The sequence below is a fragment of the Salmo salar genome, chromosome ssa15 (assembly GCF_905237065.1).
Source record: "Salmo salar chromosome ssa15, Ssal_v3.1, whole genome shotgun sequence".
Lineage (NCBI taxonomy): Eukaryota > Metazoa > Chordata > Actinopteri > Salmoniformes > Salmonidae > Salmo > Salmo salar.
The window spans coordinates 103,844,397-103,870,046 of record NC_059456.1 but is presented as its reverse complement, the minus strand read 5'-3'; the positions used below and the strand labels follow the sequence as shown (position 1 = coordinate 103,870,046).

General features: G+C 45.3%; 1 protein-coding gene across 12 annotated transcripts in view; it reads left to right on the top strand.

The window, feature by feature from the left end:
* ubr4 (ubiquitin protein ligase E3 component n-recognin 4) overlaps positions 1-25,650 on the top strand; it is a 142,896-nt gene that overhangs the window by 10,704 nt on the left and 106,542 nt on the right. For all 12 annotated transcript variants that reach the window (XR_006759367.1, XM_045696474.1, XM_045696483.1 and 9 more), the window contains exons 5-15: positions 5,505-5,644; positions 6,740-6,984; positions 7,422-7,546; positions 8,104-8,228; positions 8,895-9,145; positions 9,547-9,655; positions 11,603-11,740; positions 12,350-12,467; positions 24,173-24,360; positions 24,647-24,803; positions 25,025-25,110. Coding sequence is in view for 11 of the 12 variants with exons in the window: in XM_045696474.1 (XP_045552430.1) it covers positions 5,505-5,644; positions 6,740-6,984; positions 7,422-7,546; positions 8,104-8,228; positions 8,895-9,145; positions 9,547-9,655; positions 11,603-11,740; positions 12,350-12,467; positions 24,173-24,360; positions 24,647-24,803; positions 25,025-25,110 (1,682 nt within the window). In the remaining variant the exon portion in view is untranslated. The remainder of the gene's footprint in view (positions 1-5,504; positions 5,645-6,739; positions 6,985-7,421; positions 7,547-8,103; positions 8,229-8,894; positions 9,146-9,546; positions 9,656-11,602; positions 11,741-12,349; positions 12,468-24,172; positions 24,361-24,646; positions 24,804-25,024; positions 25,111-25,650) is intronic.

Sequence of the window (25,650 nt, the reverse complement as noted above, 5' to 3'; positions counted from 1 at the left end):
TAAGTATAAACATATTTTTTTTTTTTAAATGCTTCATATTAAAATCTACTATTCATGTCCATTTGCTCATCATTGCTCCAGTGTCTCATACCCTATTCTGTTGCCAGCAACATTGCCTAAAAACAATTGGCAGTTTATCAAGGCCTTTTGTCTGGGGAAATCCCAGACCAATGCTGAAACATTGTTAACATTGTGGTTAGCAAGCTGACTGCTTAGGGAGACTAGTTTTTGATTGAAAGCATGGGGATGAAAAATAACTGATTACTGCTCAGTTTAGTTTCCTGTCACTAACCACGTTTTCATCCACTGTTTTAAGCTGGGAAGTTTCTGGTAAAATTGTATAAATTCCAACAGATAATTTGTTTGTTTGACATGGTGGGATTTTTAAAATTATTTTTTTGGTTAAATTTGAATGATGTGAAATGATAGAGTTTTTAAAATTTAAATTCACGTCACAGTTTCAATTTGGTACATGAAAACGTAAGCTTTTGTGGGCACTATGTTACCATGTACTAACTTTGATCTGCAACAAGTCCATTTGGTAGAAACACACCACTGGTGGGAAAAATGCCTTTTTATTATTTTATTTTAGGATATTCGCATGAATCTGTCTTCATTTGGATGGAAACCTAGCTATTGTTGTCTAATATGAAACGAAATGCCTTACGCTAGTGGTCTAGGTCTTATCAGTCTATGAACCTGTATATTTAGGACCCTATAAGATCTGCTTTGCGGAGAACCCAGACGGTATCATGTAATCCAGACATGTAAAAACGGAATTCAACAATTTTCTAAAATGTATTGAACTTGTTAGAAAATGTATTAATTTGCCCAATTTAATCTCAATACATAAACAAAATGCAGCTTTCTTAAATGGCACAGGAATGGCCCTGTCTCTGTGTGCGGTGCGCGCGTATGTCTACAGTTTGTGTAGCCATTAGCTAAAATGCTTATTAAATAACCTTCTTCTGGTACAGATGAAAACGTTTCTATTAAATGTTAAAGCCCCCATGCAGTCTTTGTCATTTTATTTTTAAATCACTATGTCGCTCAGTCTGATCGTGTGGGCGTTAGGAAACAAATTAAGGTATTTTCATACACAGCTCTGATTGGCTGATTTGGATGGTCTAGAGCCCATCCCCTTACCCAGATGAATAGTCATTGGTCTATTGTAATCAGATCACATTGTGACATCATGATGTGGGCCAAAAGTTCCATCCCACCTGAACAGGCTGAAATTCCCTATTGTTTTTATATTAATCTTAAACAGCTCTTACACAAAAAGGCAACACTGAAAATGTGAAAATTGAGATATTTTGACCTAGTGTGGAAATATATAAAAAGGAAATCACATTTTTAACTGCACTTCCCCTTTCACTACCTATGCCTACCTGGCAGAATGGTATCCTGATTATTTGCATAAATCCAGTGGCCATTTGTTAAGCAAATTCTGCCATCACATGAGTGCTAAAGGACACACTTGTATTAAAGGGTAATGACACCCAAAAATCTAAATTTCTTAGATTTTTTTCCCAAGACCTCGAAAGTGGTCTCCTCATACAGTTTAAGCATTGTGTTGTGGACTTGCAACATCAAATTGTTTTCCTATAAAAAAAATAAAAAGTGTGATTAAAAAAAAAATGCGAAAACCGGATTATTTTTTCCCCTACGGAAACCTGAAAAAATAGGAAATACATTTTATAGGGCCCTGTATACTATTTAGATATTCTATTTTACATTATTGGATTCTATCCCACACTCTAGTCTATTGGTCTAGACATCATCTCATCTGTCTATGGACCACTGTTATTTGTCTAGTGCTGGGCTGGCAGAAAGAGAGCTTTGTTCCCCTGCTTCTGTCAGTAGGGATTTAGCCCTTTCACATTCCCACATGGATGGTCATTGGTCCCTGCCCAGAGACGGGGTTGTGTATCTGTGTGTGTGTCTGTGTTGTAGACCTGCTGTCCTCTAGTGTTGTCACGGGAACCATGTTTTAAGTGTCACGATACTCGATACCAAAACAATACCACAGTTAAAAAAAAAAATGAAGGCATATTAGTCAGTCATAGAATGTCACTTGATCCAGAAACTCGGCTCCTGCCCTGTCCAATCGTTGGGACTATTTCTTCTCCAGAGACAGCCTTGTATGCTTTAAATGAGCCAATATTTTACAATCACTTTGACTTTGGTAAAAAATATCTGACTACATAACTTTAATGGTCATAATTTATTTGAATGGTAAATCTCTTGATAAACTGGGTAAATTTAAGAAAATATTTATAATACAGGTGAATGCATAATCAATAAGTGTGTGTGTGTGTGAATGAGGTGAGTTATTGAGCTTGTTTTCGGCTGATTTCACGGGGTTACAGATGGCAATCTGCTTCCCTTCCGTGTGGTACTTATTTTTTGTACTGATCAACAACATTTGCATAGAAGTAGCTTATTTTATAAAAGTGTGCCCTGTCTCGAACCAGTAATGAAGTAATTTATGGACTAAGAGCCATGCGGCCTGTCGGACCCCTCAGTTCGCTGAGGCAATATATCTTTGGCTGAGGGAGAGACGTAAAGTTTTGAGTAGTAATCGGCTTTGAAACAGAATATTTTTGCCTTATGGTTTGCAAAAAAAGTTAGTGCATGGAAAGTTAGTGCCTTCGGTATTCATACTCCTTCACTTATTCTACATTGTTGTTAAAGCCTGAATTCAAAATGGATTAAATATATATTTGTTCTCACCCATCTACACACAGTACCCCATAATAACAGTGAAAACATGTTTTAAAAAATGTTTGCACATTTATTGAAAATGAAGTAAATCGATCAATCAATCAGCTGATGTGACAAAGTGCTGTACAGAAACCCAGCCTAAAACCCCAAACCGCAAGCAAAGCCCTATGGGATTCCCTCTCACGGCTGGTTGTGACACAGCCTAAAAACAAACCTGGGTCTGTAGTGATGCCTCACGCACTACGATGCAGTGCCTTAGACCGCTGCGCCACTCGGAAAGGCCTTTATTACGTTCCTTTTTTATCAGCAAAAAAAACCTCCCTAGTTCCTGCCGATGACAAGCATACCCATAACATGATGCAGCCACCACCATGCTTGAAAATATGACATTGTACTCAGTGATGTTGTTTGGATTTGCCCCAAACATAACTCTTTGTATTCAGGATATGAAGTTAATTTCTTTGCCAAATGTTTTGCAGTTTTACTTTAGGGCCTACGCATGTGTTGGAATATTTTTTTATTCTGTATAGGCTTCCTTCTTTTGACTTAGACAATTAGGTTAGTATTGTGGGAAATTACAATGTTGGTCCATCCTCAATTGTCTCCTATCACAGCCAATCAATTCTGTAACTGTTTTAAAGTCACCATTGACCTCATGGTCAAATCGCTGAGCGTTTTCTTTCTTCTCCGGTAACTAATTTAAGTTAGGAAGGACGCCTGTGTCTTTGTAGTGACTGGGTGTATTGGTACACCATCCAAAGTGTAATTAATAACTTCACCATGCTCAAAGGGATATTCAATGTCTACTAATAGGTGCCCTTCTTTACGAGGTACTGAAAAACGTCTCTGGTCTTTGTGGTTGAATCTGTGCTTGAAATTCACTGCTCGACTGAGGGACCTTTACAATTATCTGTATGTGTGGAGTACAGAGATGAGGTACACTATTGAACAAGAAGTGAGTCCATGTAACTTATGACTTGTAAAGCACATTTTTACTCCTGAACTTATTTAGGCTTGCCATAACAAAGGGGTTGAATACTTTTTTATAAATAATTTGTAAACAAAATTCTAAAATATAATTCCATTGACGTTATGGGGTATTGTGTGAAGGCCAGTGACACAAAATATACATTTAACCCATTTTAAATTCAGGCTGTAACACAACAAAATGTGGAACATGTTAAGAGGCGTGAATACTTTCTGAAGGCTCTGTAGCCTACAAAGCTGGAATCTACCTGTATCTTTTTGTCTGTATGGACCTTGGTTTGCAAACAGTAATTAACAGTTTCAATATTTCTTAATGCCGTGTCGCAGTATTCAATTGTGTTCACTTCTGTGCATCATGCGTGGTGAGCTAACATGATGCAGCCCAGACTCCCAGTACAGGCTAGCAGTGAGTTAGTGGAGCTAACATGATACAGCCCAGACTCCCAGTACAGGCTAGCAGTGAGTTAGTGGAGCTAACATGATGCAGTCCAGACTCCCAGTACAGGCTAGCAGTGAGTTAGTGGAGCTAACATGATGCAGCCCAGACTCCCAGGCTAGCAGTGAGTTAGTGGAGCTAACATGATGCAGCCCAGACTCCCAGTACAGGCTAGCAGTGAGTTAGTGGAGCTAACATGATGCAGCCCAGACTCCCATTACAGGCTAGCAGTGAGTTAGTGGAGCTAACATGATGCAGTCCAGACTCCCAGTACAGGCTAGCAGTGAGTTAGTAGAGCTAACATGATGCAGTCCAGACTCCCAGTACAGGCTAGCAGTGGTGCAGGCCAGATAGTGGAGGCTAAGCAGCATGGTGCAGCCCACACTCCCAGGCTAGCAGTGAATTAGTGGAGTAGGCATGGTGCAGGCCAGACTCCCAGTGAATCCTAGCAGTGGAGCAGGCAGGGTGCAGGCCAGACTCCCAGTGCAGGCTAGCAGTGTTTGGCAGGGTGCCCAGACTCCCAGTGCAGGCTAGCAGTGAGTACAGATGCAGGCCAGACTCCCAGTGCAGGCTAGCAGTGAGTTGCAGGCAGTCCAGACTCCCAGTGCAGGCTAGCAGTGGTTGCAGGCCAGACTCCCAGGCTAGCAGTGACAGGCTAGCAGTGTGTGCAGGCCAGACTCCCAGTGCAGGCTAGCAGTGTTGCAGGCCAGACTCCCAGTGCAGGCTAGCAGTGTTGCAGGCCAGACTCCCAGTGCAGGCTAGCAGTGTTGCAGGCCAGACTCCCAGTGCAGGCTAGCAGTGTTGCAGGCCAGACCCCCAGTGCAGGCTAGCAGTGTTGCAGGCCAGACCCCCAGTGCAGGCTAGCAGTGTTGCAGGCCAGACTCCCAGTGCAGGCTAGCAGTGTTGCAGGCCAGACTCCCAGTGCAGGCTAGCAGTGTTGCAGGCCAGACTCCCAGTGCAGGCTAGCAGTGTTGCAGGCCAGACTCCCAGTGCAGGCTAGCAGTGGAGCAGGCATGGTGCAGGCCAGACTCCCAGTGCAGGCTAGCAGTGGAGCAGGCATGGTGCGCTCCATGGGGGATATTGGCTGTGTTGATAGACAGAAGTACTGAAAGTAACACAAATTCTAGTATCGAATCGCTTTTCATGTTGTAGTATCCAAGTTTCGGTATACCTTGGGACACTAATGTCTTGTGTGTGTCTGTTTCAATATTTTCCGTCTTTGTATGTCCATGCCAGTGTATTCTGTGTCTCCCAGAAGGAGATTCCCTCTCTTGAGCGGAATGTGTTTGTCTATGTTTTCTATACTGTCTATACCAGTCGTTCTCACTCTGCCCTGTGTCTCCTCCTCTCTCAGTGGAGGACCAGAAGGAGGTGCTGTCTCCAGTGAACCCTGAGCTGCGACACAAGGAAGTACAGATGAACTTCTTCAATCAGCTGACCTCTGTGTTTAACCCTGACCTCACCGTGCTGGCCTCTCCCTCAGGACGCACACAGGTCAGTGTAACGGGAGGAGCAGAATAGGGTGTTGGGTGGTCTTTCGCATGGGATGATGTAAGTTTTCCTTCAACAATCAGTCTTCCAGATAGATGACACAGGAACGTTGGTATAAAACTCTTTAGTAATAAAATGCAATTGCAGACAGAGATTCACATACAGAATTACCTCAGTAGTCTATATAGTAAAGATCTGTGTGGTGAAACAGGAGACGACGCTCTTTATTCAACCTACCGTCAATCATATCTTAACACTGTTGCATTGGATTAGATACAGAGCATCTACGATGAGGAAAACATCTCTAGACTGTGGTTACTCACTCTACTATCTCAGGCCTTGAGTCTGTGTGACAATCAATAGGAGCTTTAGATCTCAGCCTGAGAACTAAAGAGCTACATTACCCAGTGTTGTTCCATCATTGTGCATCGCAAGCATACAAAGGTTATCATATATATATATATATTTTAGCCCCACACCTGACCCCCAGGGTAACCCCCAACAAGGGACTGCGCAGTGGAACGGGGAGAGCGGAATAGGGACTGCGCAGTGGAACGGGGAGAGCGGAATAGGGACTGCGCAGTGGAACGGGGAGAGCGGAATAGGGACTGCGCAGTGGAACGGGGAGAGCGGAATAGGGACTGCGCAGTGGAACGGGGAGCGGAATAGGGACTGCGCAGTGGAACGGGGAGAGCGGAATAGGGACTGCGCAGTGGAGGCGGGAGAGCGGAATAGGGACTGCGCAGTGGAACGGGGAGAGCGGAATAGGGACTGCGCAGTGGAACGGGGAGAGCGGAATAGGGACTGCGCAGTGGAACGGGGAGAGCGGAATAGGGACTGCGCAGTGGAACGGGGAGAGCGGAATAGGGACTGCGCAGTGGAACGGGGAGAGTGGAATAGGGACTGCGCAGTGGAACGGGGGAAGAGCGGAATGTGTGTTTTGATTATATTCACTTTGCATTTGAAGGGGTAGTTCACTTAAGTTGTAGCTTATATCCAACTTTTTATTTATTTTATTTAACCTTTTATTTAACTTCCCTAAGGGGTTGTTTCATGTCAATTGTATCAGTTTTTTGTTTTGTTGTGCTGTCTGTTTAGGCGGAGAGTGAGAGTGAGGACCAGGCGACGACAGACCAGACCTTCCAGGCCAAAATGAAGAATGCCTTCGTGTCCCAGAATGTGTCCAGTCTCCAGGAACTGGGCGGGTCAGAGAAGCTGCTGCGTGTCTGCCTGAACCTCCCTTACTTCCTGCGCTATATCAACCGTTTCCAGGACGCCGTCTCAGCCAACTCCTTCTTCATCATGCCCGCCACCGTCGGAGATGCAACTGCTGTCCGCAACGGGTAGGTTTGTGTGGGGAATTTTTGTGTGTGTTTTTTTTTTTTAGAACTTTGCCAATAAACCGGCTTGTCTCACCTGACAGGTTTCTCTGGTCCTACGACATACTGTCCCTCTCTATAAGTAGGCCTGGGCAAGTCCAGTCCTTCGGGGGCCTGATTTGGTGTCACACTCCCCCGTCTCTAACACCTGTTTTAAACTAATTGCATTTTTAACTGAAGATGTTGATTATTGGAGTCAGGTGTGTTAGCTGGGGCATAAGTATGACACCAATCGGGCCCCCCCCCCCAAGGTTATATATAGCACGCTCTGTGGTGCTCGCTCTCGCGCCATGTGGCACGCTCTTTTGGCACACTACCAGTGCTTACCTCAGTGGGTTTTTTTTCCCCCCTGTGTCTCTGACATTTGTGTGTGACCTCTGATCTTGTCCCCCCCCCTTCAGGTTCCACTCCCTGGTGATAGATGTGACCATGGCCTTGGACACCTTGTCCTTGCCTGTCCTGGAGCCTCTGACTCCTGGGAGACTTCTGGACATGACTGTGTTGGCACTCAGCTGTCTCTATGCCGGTACGTTATATGGGTTCGTGTTGGGTTCCATCTCTGCTTTGGTTACATATAGTAGTGTAATGTCCCTTAAAAAAAAAATGGCAGAGGATTGTCAAATGTGCTGAGCGATTTTAGTACTTTTTGAGGTCGTTTCGGTTATATTATAAACAGATTATCACAGATTTTCATGATTTTCATATATATATATTTTTTAAACATTAAAAGCACTATGTGGGTTGAATGCTGTGACAACACAGTGAATACAAGTCGCATGACGGTAGTGACTGTCCATTACTGCTGATCACTTATTAACCTTCAGTTATTCACTTTATATTTCAGTGGTTTTCTATATTACATTAGTTTAATTTTATGACTTTATTTCATTTAAAGTCTCATCTCTACAGAGCTGCTGTCGATGTTGTCTGACAAAAATCACTATTTCAGTAGTTCTTCAGCAGTATTTCAGCAGTAAACTGCTGAATACCAATGACTGCTGAATACCAACTATCAATCACTTTTAATATGTGCTTCTCAGTCAGTCAATGATGAATCTAATATGTGCTTGTTCTCTCGTCCAGGTGTGAGCGTTGCCACGTGCATGGCCATCCTGCAGGTGGGCAGCGGCCTGCAGCTTCGCACAGCCTCCACCAGCTCCAAAGAGGAGGACTATGAAAATGACGCCGCTACCATCGTACAGAAATGTGTAAGTGTGTGTATATACATGAGTGTTACAAAACATTCAATTAAGAACACTTTTTTTCCCCTTCTAATATTGGTTTGCACCCCTATTTATGCCCTCAGAGCAGCCTTCATTTGTCAGGGCATCGACTCCACAAGGTGTCGAAAGCGTTCCACAGGGATGCTGGCCCATGTTGACATGTCCTCTGGGTGGTGAACCATTCTTGATACACACGGGAAACTGTTGAGCGTGAAAAACCCAGAAGCGTTGCAATTCTTGACACAAACCGGTGCCTCTGGCACCTACTACTATACTCCATTCAAAGGCACTTTAATATTTAGTCTTGCCCATTCACCCTCTGAATGGCACACATGCACAATCCATGTCTTAATTGTCTCAAGGCTTAAAAATCCTCCTTTATCCTGTCTCCTCCCCTTCATCTACACTGATTTAAAATGGATTTAACAGCTGACATCAGTAAGAGATCATAGCTTTCACCTGGATTCACCTGGTTCGTTTATGTCATGGAAAGAACAGGTGTTAATGTTTTGTACGTTCAGTGTTTTTTAATTTTAAACCCCCCACCCAAAAAAATAATCCCCTCCTTCAATAAATAGGATATTAGGAAACACTTCCTTGTCTTATGATTGAGTTAATTTCTCATGGTTTGATGTGTGTTTTCTCAAACAGCTTGACATCTACGAAATGATCGGCCAGGCCATCAGCAGCTCCCGCAGAGCTGGAGGAGAACATTACCAGAACTTCCAGCTGCTGGGAGCGTGGTGTCTGCTGAACAGCCTGTACCTGATCCTGAACCTGAGTCCCACGGCCCTGGCTGACAAGGGCAAGGAGAAGGACCCTCTGGCCGCCCTCAGGGTCCGAGACATAGCCGCCCGCACCAAGGACGGAGCTGGCTCCCCTAAACTGGGCCCTGCCAAAGGGTGGGTAGCTCTCTTGTAGTTTCTAACCATTGTTGTGCTGTTAAGTATGTAACTGTTAATGAAAGTTGTTTTTGTCAATTTTGTTTTGTATTTAAACGCCACTTTAAATGTGTACATGACACGGCAACGATATTTCCCCATGGGGACAATAAAGTCAGGAAGTGGTTAATTCTAAGGTTGCATCCAGCAATCTCCATGGAACTAACATAAAATGAAAACTAACCATCCTTCCTTCAACTGTCTACATTTCCAAGCAATATTTAACTATTTGAGAATATACTTTTATTTTCAAACTTTGGACCTAAAAGTATCAAAGAAAGACCGATTTAAAAAATATATATATATATCTGTTTGCTGTTCCATTGAGACTTTAGAAACATTTCTCTGTTCTCTCGTCTCAGACATCAAGGCTTTGGTGTCCTGTCAGTGATCCTGGCTAACCACTCCATCAAACTGCTGACCTCCCTGTTCCAAGACCTGCAGGTGGAGGCTCTGCACCGGGTTAGTGCAGTAAGTAACAAACACGCTGCTTCATTGCGGCTTATTCCCCCCCCAATTTTTAAATACACTGGTCAAAAAAATAAAGGGAACACTAAAATAACACATCCTAGATCTGAATGAATGAAATAATCTTATTAAATACTTTTTTCTTTACATAGTTGAATGTGCTGACAACAAAATCACACAAAAATAATCAATGGAAATACAATTTATCAAACCATGGAGGTCTGGATTTGGAGTCGCATTCAAAATTAAAGTGGAAAACCACACTACAGGCTGATCCAACTTTGATGTAATGTCCTTAAAACAAGTCAAAATGAGGCTCAGTAGTGTGTGTGGCCTCCACGTGCCTGTATGACCTCCCTACAACGCCTGGGCATGCTCCTGATGAGGTGGCGGATGGTCTCCTGAGGGATCTCCTCCCAGACCTGGACTAAAGCATCCGCCAACTCCTGGACAGTCTGTGGTGCAACGTGGCGTTGGTGGATGGAGCGAGACATGATGTCCCAGATGTGCTCAATTGGATTCAGGTCTGGGGAACGGGCGGGCCAGTCCATAGCATCAATGCATTCCTCTTGCAGGAACTGCTGACACACTCCAGCCACATGAGGTCTAGCATTGTCTTGCATTAGGAGGAACCCAGGGCCAACCGCACCAGCATATGGTCTCACAAGGGGTCTGAGGAGCTCATCACGGTACCTAATGGCAGTCAGGCTACCACTGGCGAGCACATGGAGGGCTGTGCGGCCCCCCAAAGAAATGCCACACCATGACTGACCCACCGCCAAACCGGTCATGCTGGAGGATGTTGCAGGCAGCAGAACGTTCTCCACGACGTCTCCAGACTCTGTCACGTCTGTCACATGTGCTCAGTGTGAACCTGCATTGATCTGTGAAGAGCACAGGGCGCCAGTGGTGAATTTGCCAATCTTGGTGTTCTCTGGCAAATGCCAAACGTCCTGCACGGTGTTGGGCTGTAAGCACAACCCCCACCTGTGGACATCGGGCCCTCATACCACCCTCATGGAGTCTGTTTCTGACCGTTTGAGCAGACACATGCACATTTGTGGCCTGCTGGAGGTCATTTTGCAGGGCTCTGGCAGTGCTCCTCCTGCTCCTCTTTGCACAAAGGCGGAGGTAGCGGTCCTGCTGCTGGGTTGTTGCCCTCCTACGGCCTCCTCCACGTCTCCTGATGTACTGGCCTGTCTCCTGGTAGCGCCTCCATGCTCTGGACACTACGCTGACAGACACAGCAAACCTTCTTGCCACAGCTCGCATTGATGTGCCATCCTGGATGAGCTGCACTACCTGAGCCACTTGTGTGGGTTGTAGACTCCGTCTCATGCTACCACTAGAGTGAAAGCACCGCCAGCATTCAAAAGTGACCAAAACATCAGCCAGGAAGCATAGGAACTGAGAAGTGGTCTCCACCTGCAGAACCACTCCTTTATTGGGGGTGTCTTGCTAATTGCCTATAATTTCCACCTGTCGTCTATTCCATTTGCACAACAGCATGTGAAATGTATTGTCAATCAGTGTTGCTTCCTAAGTGGACAGTTTGATTTCACAGAAGTGTGATTGACTTGGAGTTACATTGTGTTGTTTAAGTGTTCCCTTTATTTTTTTGGAGCAGTGTAGTTCCAAAACATCTAGAACTGTGACATGTACACAACGTTTGTTATCAAACCAGGACGCAAACATTTCTCAGGCTCACACCCAGATATACCCTCTGATAGATTAATGATTCATGTAAAAATAGGATTAATCAATAGCAATCCAGCCCACACATATATGGATCAATCACCATTTTCATAATTTATGATGATTCTTATGCTCGAGACCCAGTGAAGCTCCAGCCCTCTTTCTCCCCCCCTGCCTCTCTCTCCCCCCCATTATTTCTCTCCCTCTCCCTCCCCCCTCCCTCTCTTCTCTCCACCCCCTCTCTTCTCTCCCCAGGGTTGGGCCAGTGACGGGCCCCCAGCAGAGCTCAACATCATGGCGCAGAACACATCCACCCAGAGGGTTCAGAGGCTCCTGGACTCTGTTCCTCTTACCAACCTGCTGTTCAACCTTCTGTCCACCTCATACAAGAAGGTACTAAACTGTTTTTAATTTTTATATATATATATATATTTATACTAAACAAAAAATATAAACCCAACATGTAAAGTGTTGGTCCCATGTTTTTCCATACACACAAAAAGCTTATTTCTCTCATTTTGTGCGCCAATTTTTTTTTTACATCCCTGTTAGTGACCATTTCTCCTTTGCCAAGATAATCCATCTGACAGGTGTGTCATATCAAGAAGCTGAGTAAACAATAGCACCTTGTGCTGGGGACAATTAAAAAGGCCACTCTTAAAATGTGCAGTTTTGTCACACAACACAATGCCACAGATTGAAAACCATAGACATGTGCTGAAGGCTGCAGCAGCACCACCAAACTAGCCAGGCTTTTTTACTACTGTGTGGTCATCATATGGTTTACCACACTGTGGTATCATCTGTATGTGACATGGAAACCACTCTTCCTCTAACAATTGATCTGAATCTGCTGCTCTCCAGTAAAGGATGATTACAATCAGCCGCTCAGTCCTCATGTTTTATCTCTGCTTTTAATACAAAAGCATTGAAGGCTTTGAAAAACGTTATAAGTACCTGGCCTGCTGACAATGCCTGTCCTTGACGTGCCTCCTCCCCTAGGCCTGTGTCCTGCAGCGCCAGAGGAAAGGCTCGGTTAGCAGTGATGCCAGTGCCTCAACAGACTCCAACACCTACTATGAAGACGACTTCAGCAGCACAGAGGAAGACAGCAGCCAAGGTACTGCCCCTTCCCCTCATCCCTCTGTTTCTCTCGCTCTGTTTCTCTCTCGTGCTCTCTCGCTCTGTTTCTCTCTCGCTCTCTCGCTCTGTTTCTCTCTCGCTCTGTTGCTCTGTTTCTCTCTCGCTCTCTCGCTCTGTTTCTCTCTCGCTCTGTTTCTCTCTCGCTCTCTCGCTCTGTTTCTCTCTCGCTCTCTCGCTCTGTTTCTCTCTCGCTCTCTCGCTCTGTTTCTCTCTCGCTCTCTCGCTCTGTTTCTCTCTCGCTCTCTCGCTCCTCTCTCGCTCTGTTTCTCTCGCTCGCTCTGTTTCTCTCGCTCTGTTTCTCTCGCTCGCTCTGTTTCTCTCGCTCGCTCTGTTTCTCTCGCTCGCTCTGTTTCTCTCGCTCGCTCTGTTTCTCTCGCTCGCTCTGTTTCTCTCGCTCTCTCGCTCGCTCTGTTTCTCTCGCTCTCTCTCTCGCTCTGTTTCTCTCGCTCTGTTTTTCGCTCTGTTTCTCTCGCTCTGTTTTTCGCTCTGTTTCTCTCTCGCTCTGTTTTTCGCTCTGTTTCTCCCCCCCCACGTCATAAAGAACAGCATCACTTCTCATCTCCTATCACGAGGGCTGAGAGAGCTCATACACATACACAAATCTGCGATACAATGTACTTTAAGATATTAGGCAGAGTAGATGAGTAAGTCTGTCTACCAGATCTGATAACCTTTTTAATAATGTTCCAGGGTCTGAAAGTGTGTGTATGCCTTCTGAAAGCTTTGTTTGTTTGACCTGTGTATCTGGGCTACCGTCAGAGTCATGCCTGAGGAGAGTCAAGAATGTGTTCAGGCAGTTCTTGTGCTTTGCGGGACGCTGTAAAGTCACCACAGGGGGATATAGCAGCAGCCGCAGCAACAGAGTCAGGCTTCTTGACAGGGTAGGCACAGCAGGTAGGTCATTGGGGGTTGGTGTCACTTTAAAAATCGGGAGGAGGATGGGGCGCATTTTGTAATGGCTGGAATGGAATAAATGGAACGTGAATCAAACTCGTTACAATGAACACGTCCTGCAGTTTTAAAGTGACGCCAACCTCCGCTGGTCAGAAGACAGATGTATGACAACTGAGACAGAATCACACTTATCTTGTAATTCAGCCCTGCACAGGCCATAGTAGTGTATGTGTGTATATACAGTTGAAGTCGGAAGTTTATATACACCTTAGCCAAATACATTTAAACTCAGTTTTTCACAATTCCTGACATCTAATCCTAGTAAAAATTCCCTGTCTTAGGTCAGATTGGATCAGGAATTTATTTTAAGAATGTGAAATGTCAGAATAATAGTAGAGAGAATTATTTATTTCAGCTTTTATGTCTTTCACATTCCCAGTGGGTCAGAAGTTTACATACACTCAATTAGTATTTGGTAGCATTGCCTTTAAATTGTTTAACTTGGGTCAAACATTTCAGGTAGCCTTCCACAAGCTTCCCACAATAAGTTGGGTGAATTTTGGCCCATTCCTCCTGACAGAGCTGGTGTAACTGAGTCAGGTTTGTAGGCCTCCTTGCTCCATACGGTTTTTCAGTTCTGCCCACAAATCTTCTATAGGATTGAGGTCAGGGCTTTGTGATGGCCACACCAATACCTTGAGTTTGTTGTCTTTAAGCCATTTTTCCACAACTTTAGAAATATGCTTGGGGTCATTGTCCATTTGGAAGACATTTGTGACCAAGCTTTAACTTCCTGACTGATGTCTTGAGATGTTGCTTCAATATATCCACATAATTTTCCTCCTCATGATGCCATCTATTTTGTGAAGTGCACCAGTCCCTCCTGCAGCAAAGCACCCCCACTGCATGATGCTGCCACCCCCGTGCTTCACGGTTGGGATGGTGTTCTTTGGCTTGCAAGCCTCCCCCTTTTTCCTCGAAACGTAACGATGGTCATTATGGCCAAACGGTTCTATTTTTGTTTCATCAGACCAGAGAACATTTCTCCAAAAACTAAAATCTTTGTCTCCATGTGCAGTTTCAAACCGTAGTCTGGCTTTTTTATGGTGGTTTTGGAGCAGTGTCTTCTTCCTTGCTGAGCGGCCTTTCAGGTTATGTCGATATAGGACTCGTTTTACTGTGGATATAGATAATTTTGTACCCGTTTCCTCCAGCATCTTCACGAGGTCCTTTCCTGTTGTTCTGGGATTGATTTGCGCTTTTCGCACCACAGTTCATTAATCTCTAGGAGGACAGAACGCGTCTCCTTCCTGAGCGGTTTGACGGCTTCGTGGTCCCATGGTGTTTATACTTGCGTACTATTGTTTGTACAGATGAACGTGGTATCTTCAGGCGTTTGGAAATTGCTCCCAAGGATGAACCAGACTTGTGGAGGTCTACAATTTGTTTTCTGAGGTCTTGGCTGATTTCTTTGGATTTTCCCATGAAGTCAAGCAAAGAGGCACTGAGTTTGAAGGTAGGCCTTGAAATACATCCACAGGTACAATTCCAATTGACTCAAATGATGTCAATTAGCCTATCAGAAGCTTCTAAAGCCATGACATTTTCAGGAATTTTCCAAGCTGTTTAACCTCTCTAGGGTCGGCGGGACGAAATCGTCCCACCTACGTAACAGCCAGTGGAATCCTGTGGCGTGTTATTCAAATACCTTAGAAATGCTATTACTTCAATTTCTCAAACATATGACTATTTTACACCATTTTAAAGACAAGACTCTCGTTAATCTAATCACACTGTCCGATTTCAAAAAGGCTTTACAACGAAAGCAAAACATTAGATTATGTCAGCAGAGTACCCAGCCAGAAATAATCAGACACCCATTTTTCAAGCTAGCATATAATGTCACAAAAACCCAAACCACAGCTAAATGCAGCACTAACCTTGATGATCTTCATCAGATGACACTCCTAGGACATTATGTTATACAATACATGCATGTTTTGTTCAATCAAGTTCGTATTTATATCAAAAACCAGCTTTTTACATTAGCATGTGACGTTCAGAACTAGCATACTCCCGGTGAATTTACAAAAATTTTACTAAATTACTCACGATAAACGTTCACAAAAAGCATAACAATTATTTTAAGAATTATAGATACAGAACTCCTTCATGCAATCGCTATGTCCGATTTTAAAATAGCTTTTCGGTGAAAGCACATTTTGCAATATTCTGAGTAGATAGCCCGGCATCACAGGGCTAGCTATTTAGACACCCAGCAAGTTTAGCACTCACCAAAGTCAGATTTACTATAAGAAAAATGTTATTACCTTTGGTGTTCTTCGTCAGAATGCACTCCCAGGACTTCTACTTCAATAACAAATGTTGGTTTGGTCCCAAATAATCCATAGTTATATCCAAATATCCTCTGTTTTGTTCGAATGCGTTCAAGACACTATCCGAATGGTAAAGAAGGGTGACGAAAGCACGACGCATTTCGTGACAAAAAATTTCTAAATATTCCATTACCGTACTTCGAAGCATGTCAACCGCTGTTTAAAATCAATTTTTATGCAATTTTTCTCGTAAAAAAGCGATAATATTCCAACCGGGAATCTGCGTTTAGGTAAAAAGACGAAAGAAAATAAAGCATGGGGTCGACTTGTGCACTCGCCTAAGCCCATTGTCCTCTGATCGGCCACTTACCAAAGGCGATAATGTGTTTCAGCCTGGGGCTGCCTCGATATCATTCAGCTTTTTCCCGGGTTCTGAGAGCCTATGGGAGCCGTAGGAAGTGTCACGTTACAGCAAAGAGCCAAGATGAACAAGAACTTGTCAGACGGGTCACTTCCTGTATGGAATCTTCTCAGGTTTTTGCCTGCTATATGAGTTCTGTTATACTCACAGACAACATTCAAACAGTTTTAGAAACTTTAGGGTGTTTTCTATCCAAAGCCAATAATTATATGCATATTCTAGTTACTGGGCAGGAGTAGTAACCAGATTAAATCGGGTACGTTTTTTATCCGGCCGTGTAAATACTGCCCCCTATCCCCAACAGGTTAAAGGCACAGTCAACTTAGTGAATGTAAACTTCTGACCCACTGGAATTGTGAAGCAGTGAATTATAAGTGAAATAATCTGTCTGTGAAAAATGACTTGTCATGCACAAAGTAGATGTCCTAACCGACTTGCCAAAACTATAGTTTGTTAACAAGACATTTGTGGAGTGGCTGAAAAACGAGTTTTAATGACTCCAACCTAAGTGTGTGTAAACTTCCGACTTCAACTGTGAATGAATGTATGTATGTATTGTGGCAAACCTCATCAAAGTTAGGAGCGTTTGTCACAAATTAAGTGGGAAACTGTCACCAAAGTCAGCCCAGAATTAAAGTTCTTTCGAACATGACAGTACCTGTGTGTTTGTTTCCCTGTCCTGGTCCACCCAGGCCACAGGTAAGGTCAAGGATAGCAGGGTTCGGTACACAAATCTGGTTCTCGGTAGGTCCAGCTCGTACACGGTAAATCCAGCCAATGTAGATTGTCTCTTTCTCTATGGTTCATAGATCCTTCCCGCCCTCTCTCTTCCTGGTTTTTCTTGACCCTTTATCTGTGGGTCGGCTCCACCTTCTGAGGGTTCCCCTTGCTTCTGGGAAGTGTAGTTTTGGTAGTTGGCCATTTTGTGATCTGTAGTTCTGATCGGGGTGGCCATTTTAGTGATCGGGCAGAGCCTGTTTATTAGTTCTGCCCTCACATATCTGCCATTTATCACTCAACCCCCTTCTTTGCCACACATCTCCCCCCCAGATCCGACCCCCTAGGTCGGGCTACCGCAGCAAAATATGCGTGCTTGCGGGATAACCCATCCACATTTCCCATTTCCTTTCCTGCTCTGTGTTTCAAGTCAAAGTGAAACGGTTGGAGACTCAAAAACCACCGCATCACCCGAGCGTTCTTCTCTTTAGCCCTATGCATCCAGGTGAGTGGTGCATGGTCACTGATGAGGGTGAAGTGGCGCCCCAGCAGGTAGTATTTCAGGCTTTCCAGAGCCCATTTTACTGCCAGCACCTCTTTCTCAACAACTGAGTAGTTGGTTTCCCGTGGTTCCAGCTTCCTGCTTAAAAACAGGATGGGGTGTTCCACCCCTTCTACCTCTTGGGACAGCACTGCTCCCAAGCCGACCTCTGAGGCATCTGTCTGAACCACAAACTCTCTCTCAAAGTCTGGTACCACCAGCACTGGATTACAGCAGAGGGCCTCCTGTAATGTCCTAAATGCTTTGGTGGCCCTTTCATCCCACTTGACCATGTTTGGCCCTCTGGCTCTAGTCATGTCGGTGAGTGGGGCGGTCACTGTGGCATAACTTGGGATGAACTTCCGGTAGTACCCGGTCAGCCCTAGGAAGGCTCGAACCTGTTTCTTATTTACTGATTTCGGCCATTCTCTAATTGCCTCCACCTTCTTACGTTGGGGTTTGATTAATCCTCTTCCCACGGTGTATCCCAGATACTCCGTTTCCTCTAACCCCACGTAACACTTGGCAGGGTTCGCCGTGAGCCCTGCCTTTCTAAGGGCGTCTAACACTGCCTGTACCCGGGGTAAGTGGGATTCCCAATCTAGGCTGTAGATCCCCCACGTCATCTAAATAAGCTGCGCCGTATGCTTGGTGCGGTTTTAGGACCTTGTCCATGAGCCGTTGAAAGGTGGCTGGGGCCCCGTGTAGGCCGACTGGCATGACGGTGTATTGAAACAAACCGTCAGGGGTTGCAAAGGCTGTCTTTTCTTTGGCCCTGGGGGTCAGAGGAATTTGCCAGTACCCTTTTGTCAGGTCCAGGGTCGTAATGTACCGAGCTTTACCAATTTTCTCCAGTAGTTCGTCTACCCTGGGCATGGGGTAGGCATCAAACTTGGAGATTTCATTTACCTTCCGAAAGTCGTTACAGAACCGCAAAGACCCATCGGGCTTGGAGACCATCACAATTGGGCTAGACCACTCACTATGTGACTCTTCGATCACTCCAGCTGTCAACATTTTCTCCGTCTCTGCTCTAATCGCTGCCTGTCGAGCCTCGGGTACCCGATATGGCCTCATGCTCACTTTTCTCTCTGGTAGTGAAACGATATCATGAGCCGTAACCTCAGTTCGGCCGGGTACCTCTGAGGTCTTTACTTCCTGTACTTGTGCTGGGGACAGAGTAGGTGAAATATTTACTTCGGCTGTCTCCTGAGTGTGTGTGTGGGGTACGTGACCATTAGTGTTTCTCTCTCTCTCCATGCTTTTAACATGTTTATGTGATAGATCTGTTCCTGAGGCCGTCGACCTGGCTGTCGGATCCGATAATTAACTTCTCCTATTCTCTCCAGTACCTCATATGGTCCTTTCCATGTGGCTAGTAGTTTGCACTCTACCGTGGGGATCAGCACTAACACCTTATCTCCCGGTTGAAATTCCCTCAGGGTAGCCTGCCGGTTATAAGTGTGCCGCTGGTGCTCTTGTGCTTGTCTCATGTGCTCTCTGACGATGGGCATGACTGTGGCTATCCTGTTTTGCATTGCCGTGACGTGCTCTATGACACTAGTATACGGGGTGGGTTGGTGTTCCCAGGTTTCCCGGGCGATGTCTAAGATTCCCCGGGGGTGCCTCCCATATACCAGCTCGAAGGGAGAAAACACCAGCGATGCTTGAGGAACCTCTCTAATGGCAAACATCAGATATGGCAACATGCAATCCCAGTTTTTCCCATCCTTGTCGATTACCTTCCTGAGCATTAACTTCAGGGTCCGGTTGAATCTCTCAACCAGCCCGTCCGTCTGTGGATGGTAAACCGATGTCCTCAACTGTTTCACCTGCCACAATTTACAAAGGTCCACCATAAGGCGGGACATAAAGGGGGTCCCCTGGTCAGTAAGGATCTCCTTTGGGACCCCTACCCTGGTGAACAATGGCACTAGTTCCTTGGCGATATTTTTGGAAGCCATTGTCCGAAGGGGAATGGCTTCTGTGTAGCGAGTGGCATAATCTAGAATGACCAGAATGTATTGGTGCCCTCTGGCGGATTTGGGTAGTGGGCCCACTATATCCATCGCTATCCTCTCAAATGGCGTTTCGATTATGGGGAGTGGCACTACCGGGCTTCTAAATGCTGGTCGGGGAGCTGTTACCTGGCACTCTCCACAATGCCGAGCCACTTCAGCCTGAATTCCTGGCCAGTAAAACCTCCTTACAATCCGGTCTCGGGTTTTATCGATACCAAGGTGTCCACCCAGAATGTGCCCATGAGCTAGATCCAGTACTGTCTTCCTGTACCGGGTGGGGACCAACAACTGTTCCACCACATCAACCCCTATTTTTGAGACTCTGTACACCAAACCATTTTTCATGATGAAGTGGGGAAAACTATTAGGCATCATTTATGGGAGTACCATCTACGACCTGCACGTCTGCTCTGGCTTGCTGCAGGGTTGGATCCTGGTTTTGGGCCGTCCCGAAATTAGTCATGTACCCTGCCAGGTCTGCTGGTTCTAGATAGTCGTCCTCTGGATTCAGATCGACCCCAGCCCCACTAGTACTGGGCTGTTCATTATCAACGAGGTTTGCCACTTCATCCTCATCCTCCCCTACTAGTACCTGTGAGGTTGGCCCCTGGGAGACCTCTTTTCTTGGCCTTGGTTGAAGGCCCCATGCTTCTTCCTGCTTGGTCAGGGTTGTTGGCTTCTCAAATATGCCGTTCTTTTGGCCTAACTTCGCAAAGTTAGGAAAGTGTAAACCCAATATTACATCATATGGCATCTTTGGGACCACGCCGACCTCATAATCCAGCAGACCGTCCTCTGTTTGTATGCTCACTAATGCTGTGGGGTACAGACGGGTATCCCCATGAATGCACGTAACACTGATATCCTGACTTGTATACAGTTTGAGTCGGCACTAGGTTTGCAACGACCAGGGTTAGCATACTGCCGGAATCCAGTAGTGCTTCAACCTCTTTCTCTTCAACCTTCACCCTGCACATATGTTTGTTTCTTGATCTTTCAAGTACAGTGGTTACCACGGGACATGCATACCATATCTCATCTTCTTTTTCACCAAGGTTACATTGCATTGGTTCTTCTTTAATAGGGCAGTAGGCTGCAATATGTCCCGGTCGATTACAATTGTAACAGATAATAGGGTTTCGGGGGGGGGAGAGACCTCCTCGACCCCCAGTCCCGGTTTCCGGCTTTTTCCTTAGTGTCTCGGCCCGATTTCTGATTCTTTCCTCATGGCCCCACGCTGCTCTCCTCCCCCTCCACCTGTTGGGACAGTCTTACCCTGTCCGCTGGTTCGCCCAGGCCTGGGGAATGGGAATCTTTCCTCCTGCGCCTGCTCAGCTGTTCCTGCCGTACAATACCGTTCAACCAGGCCCATGAGATGGTCGGCGGAAAGTACCTCGTTCTGGCCAACCCATTGTCGCACTTCTTGGGGTAGACCTCGCTGAAACTGGTTGAGTACGATGGTCTCGACGACCTCGGCGGACGAACGGGTCTCCGGTCGCAACCATTTCCGTGCCAGGTGAATCAAGTCGAACATCTGTGTTCGGGGGGGGGGGGGGGGGTTGTACCGGTCTGTAGGACCACTGATGGAAGCGGTGTGCCCTCACGGTATCGGTCACTCCCACTCTAGTCAAAATCTCTCCCTTGAGTTTATCTTAATCCTGTGCATCCTTCAACTCCAGGTCGAAATATGCTTTTTGAGCGTCCCCTGCCAGGTATGGTGCCAGAAGCCCTGCCCATTCTTCTTTCGGCCACTTCTCCCTCTCTGCCGTCCTTTCGAAGGTGGTAAGATATGCTTCCACATCATCCTGCGCTGTCATTTTTTGAAGAAAATGATTGGCCCACCTTTTGGGTATTTGCAGCTGGTAACTGAGCCCCAATTTGGTCCGCTAGCCCCTTTAGGCCTTCTCTTAACTCCCGGGTGTTTCTCTCTTGCTCTTCTCTGAGCAGCTGGTTGGTGCGGTGCTGGACCTGTAACGTGTCCTGATACATTCGCATTGCATCCTGATGAGCTATTTGTTGAGCTCTAGTTGCCTCGTTGGGCGGCCGCCGCTTGTAACAGGGCCTGTATGGCTCCCCCCATACTCATTTTCCTGAAGAAAAACAGTCCTAACCAAACAAAGCCACAAAAAAACCTGACTCCCCTTTTGGAGTGCTAACTAAACTTTTTTTTTCTTCTTCTACCTAACCAGCGGTACGGTTAATCCAGTGCCCACATTCTCCACCACGTGTGGCAAGCCTCTTCAAAGTTAGGAGCGTTTGTCACAAATTAAGTGGGAAACTGTCACCAAAGTCAGCCCAGAATTAAAGTTCTTTCGAACATGACAGTACCTGTGTGTTTGTTTCGCTGTCCTGGTCCACCCAGGCCACAGGTAAGGTCAAGGATAGCAGGGTTCGGTACACAAATCTGGTTCTCGGTAGGTCCAGGTCTAAACGCCAACCGGTAAGTCCAAAACAGTCCAGCTCGTACACGGTAAATCCAGCCAATGTAGATTGTCTCTTTCTCTATGGTTCATAGATCCTTCCCACCCTCTCTCTCTCTTCCTGGTTTTTCTTGACCCTTTATCTGTGGGTCGGCTCCACCTTCTGAGGGTTCCCCTTGCTTCTGGGAATGGTAGTTTTGGCAGTCGGCCATTTTGTGATCTGTAGTTCTGATCGGGGTGGCCATTTTAGTGATCGGGCAGAGCCCGTTTATTAGTTCTGCCCTCACATATCTGCCATTTATCACTCGACCCCCTTCTTTGCCACTGTATGTATGTATGTATGTATGTATGTATGTATGAGCCTTATTATGATGCATGCCATTTAGCAGACACTTATCCAAAGCAACTTACAGTACAGTGAGCGCAGATATTTTTTGTGTATGTGGCCCCAGCGGAAATCAAACCCACGACCGTGATGTTACTAGAGCCATGCTCTTACCAACTGAGCCACCACGCAGAACCATCTCCACCCACTATAGTAGTGTTATACTCTTACCATCTCCACCCACTATAGCAGTGTTATACTCTTACCAACTGAGCCACCACACAGAACCATCTCCACCCACTATAGCATAGCAGTGTTATACTCTTACCACCTCCACCCACTATAGCAGTGTTATACTCTTACCACCATCTCCACCCACTATAGCAGTGTTATACTCTTACCATCTATAGCAGTGTTATACTCTTACCAACTGAGCCACCACACAGAATCATCTCCACCCACTATAGAAGTGTTTATATTTCAGCAGCAGAGAGAAGACAGAGGACAGCAAGAACAGCTAATGTTTCAGGTCAGCAGCTAGCTTTCTGTCCCTTAGGTCACACTGTAGTTTACACCTCGCAGTCATGGTTAATATGCTTACTTTATTGTATGAACCACAATAAAGTTAGATTTTGGACTGGTGCACCACCACCCAAGCTGAGTAGAGGCAGTAGCATCAGAGTCCTAGAAATACAGAGTTCTGAAAGAGATGGAGAATTTTGATGGGTTCTATGTTGGCATCAAAAGTTCCAAGACCAATAGTTGGAAAACAAATTAGATTGTCGTGAAATTTTTGTTGCCAACATAATCTCTGTATTTCTTAGTCTCTGAGTAGCGCTGAATGTAAGCCTCACAAGGCCAATATCCTAAATATGGCATAGAAGTATTTTATCTTACCCTTTTTGATGCATGCTATTATATGCATTTTTAATCTCGGCTTCAGTTGATCAGTAGTTTACTTGTGATCACTTGTCGTGGCATGTGTGACAGCAGGCCAATTGCACCAAAGGAATTTTGCCATAGTTCTGACCTTGTGAATGGTTATGACAGTGTGATGAAGGTTAAATATAACTTTATGATGGCTAAATGTAGCCTGGTGTTATGAGACTATTGTTATAGTGGCTAAGTGTACTGTTATGAATGCTAAATGTATTATGATGGCTAAATGGCTGCGTTTACACAGGCAGCCCAATTCTGATCTTTTGTCCAATCAGGTCTTTTTCAGAGATTATGATTAGTCAAAAGAACAATTAGTGAAAATCAATATCAGAATTGGGCTGCCTGTGTAAACACAGCCAATGTAGTCTTATGAAGGCTGCATTTTTCCTACTGTTATGAAGGCTGAATGTTGTCTTGCAAAGACTGATGTAGTTGTTATGAAGAAATGTAGTTGTTATGAAGGCTAAATGTAGTGTTATGCACTGCAAAAAAATGTGAATCTTACCTCGATTGTATTGAGATGAAGTTAAAATGGCTTGTTCCGAGTTACATTTTCTGGGTGAGCAAAATCATCTTGTTTTAAGATATTCTGACTTGTTTCGAGCCTTGTTAAATTATTATCTGCCAGTCCACTAAGATAATTTGCCTTGGTAAGACGTCTTAACATCAAATATCTTAAAATAAGAATTTCTTATCCCCAATTTGTATCAAGCCTCTTTATTAAATTTTTTTTTTTGGTTTAAGTTAGAAAAATGATTAGCCAGTACGCTAAAATTATTTACCTTAGTAGAACATCAAGTCAATGCATTCTAATGGTAAGAGATATCTAGGTAAGATAAACGTTTTTTTTTTGTTGTTTTTTGCAGTGTGAAGGCGAAATGTCGTGTTTTCAAATACTAATTTAATGCAATGTTATGAAGGCTAAACGAGAGAGAGAGAGACGACTTAGGACATGACTATAGATACCGTAGGATGATGGCAGTGCTTTGTATAGACGGCATGTTGAGAACTGAACCCTGAGACATGGCCGTCTGTGTCTAACCTCGTGTCCTACCCATCCTGATCCAGATGACGACAGCGAGCCCATCTTGGGTCTGTGGTTCGAGGAGACCATCTCACCAACTAAAGACAAGGTGGCCCCCCCACCGCCTCCCCCACCGCCGCCCCTGGAGACCTCTCCCAGACTGAAGAGCCCCTCCAAGCAGAACGCAGGAGAGAACGGAAACATCCTGGCCGGACGCAAGGACCCCGAGCTGGTGAGGCCTTGGGGGGTGTTAGGAAACACAACATGGATTTGGAAAATGAATCTATAGTAACAGGCATTGGCTGTGGTCTGATTTCTGTACACTTCTCCCAACGTGTCCATGTTACATCCCCCTTCATAGTGTGTCGTTCTGCCTCTGAACAAGGCAGTTAACCCACTGTTCCTTTGTCCTTCACTGACTTGCCTAGTTAAATAAATAAAATACATTCTAGGTTGAAACTATGCTACAGGCCTGTGTGTATTACTGTTAAATATTGATTTATTAATTGATGTTTCAGTTCCTGAGTCTGGCCTCCAGCATCCTGAATTTCATCACCACCTCCATGTTGAAGTCCAGGAACAACTTTATCAGGAACTACCTGTCTGTCTCCCTGACAGAACAACACATGGCCACGCTGGCCAGCATCATCAAGGACGTCGACAAAGACGTCAAAGGTTGGTTGGAATAAAAATACCATTTTATTATTATCATCGTACATGCGTTTAGTAAATGCGCTCTCTCTCGCTCGCTCTCAGCCTGAAGTATTTCCATTCAATTGAAACTATTGATGCCCTTGGATGGGAAAGTGCTTTCATAAAATGTTTTAATGCAAATCAGGTGTTAAGACACTTGACGTGTCTTAATAAATTCCTAATTGAATATTGTCCTCCCCCAGGTTCCTCAGATGAAGAGTTTGCGTCGGCTCTGTATCTCTTCAACCATACCCTGGTGACGTCGGACCTACCCTCTCCAGCCCTGCAGGTTAGGCCCCGGGGAACATCTTTCTAATGCAGTTATTTATCTCTCATTATTTAATTGCAAGTGACTCGAGTCCTGTCACTACTAATAACCTGGTCTGAAATATACTTTTTATTTGAAAGAAGAAGAAAAAATGTTGTTTACTGCACCTTTAAGAACTTAATTTGAACAGAAGTACTCAGGGGGAAGGGAACAGACGTACTCAGGGGAAGGGAACAGACGTACTCAGGGGAAGGGAACAGACGTACTCAGGGGGAAGGGAACAGACGTACTCAGGGGAAGGGAACAGACGTACTCAGGGGGAAGGGAACAGACGTACTCAGGGGGAAGGGAACAGACGTACTCAGGGGGAAGGGAACAGACGTACTCAGGGGAAGGGAACAGACGTACTCAGGGGGAAGGGAACAGACGTACTCAGGGGGAAGGGAACAGACGTACTCAGGGGAAGGGAACAGACGTACTCAGGGGAAGGGAACAGACGTACTCAGGGGGAAGGGAACAGACGTACTCAGGGGGAAGGGAACAGACGTACTCAGGGGGAAG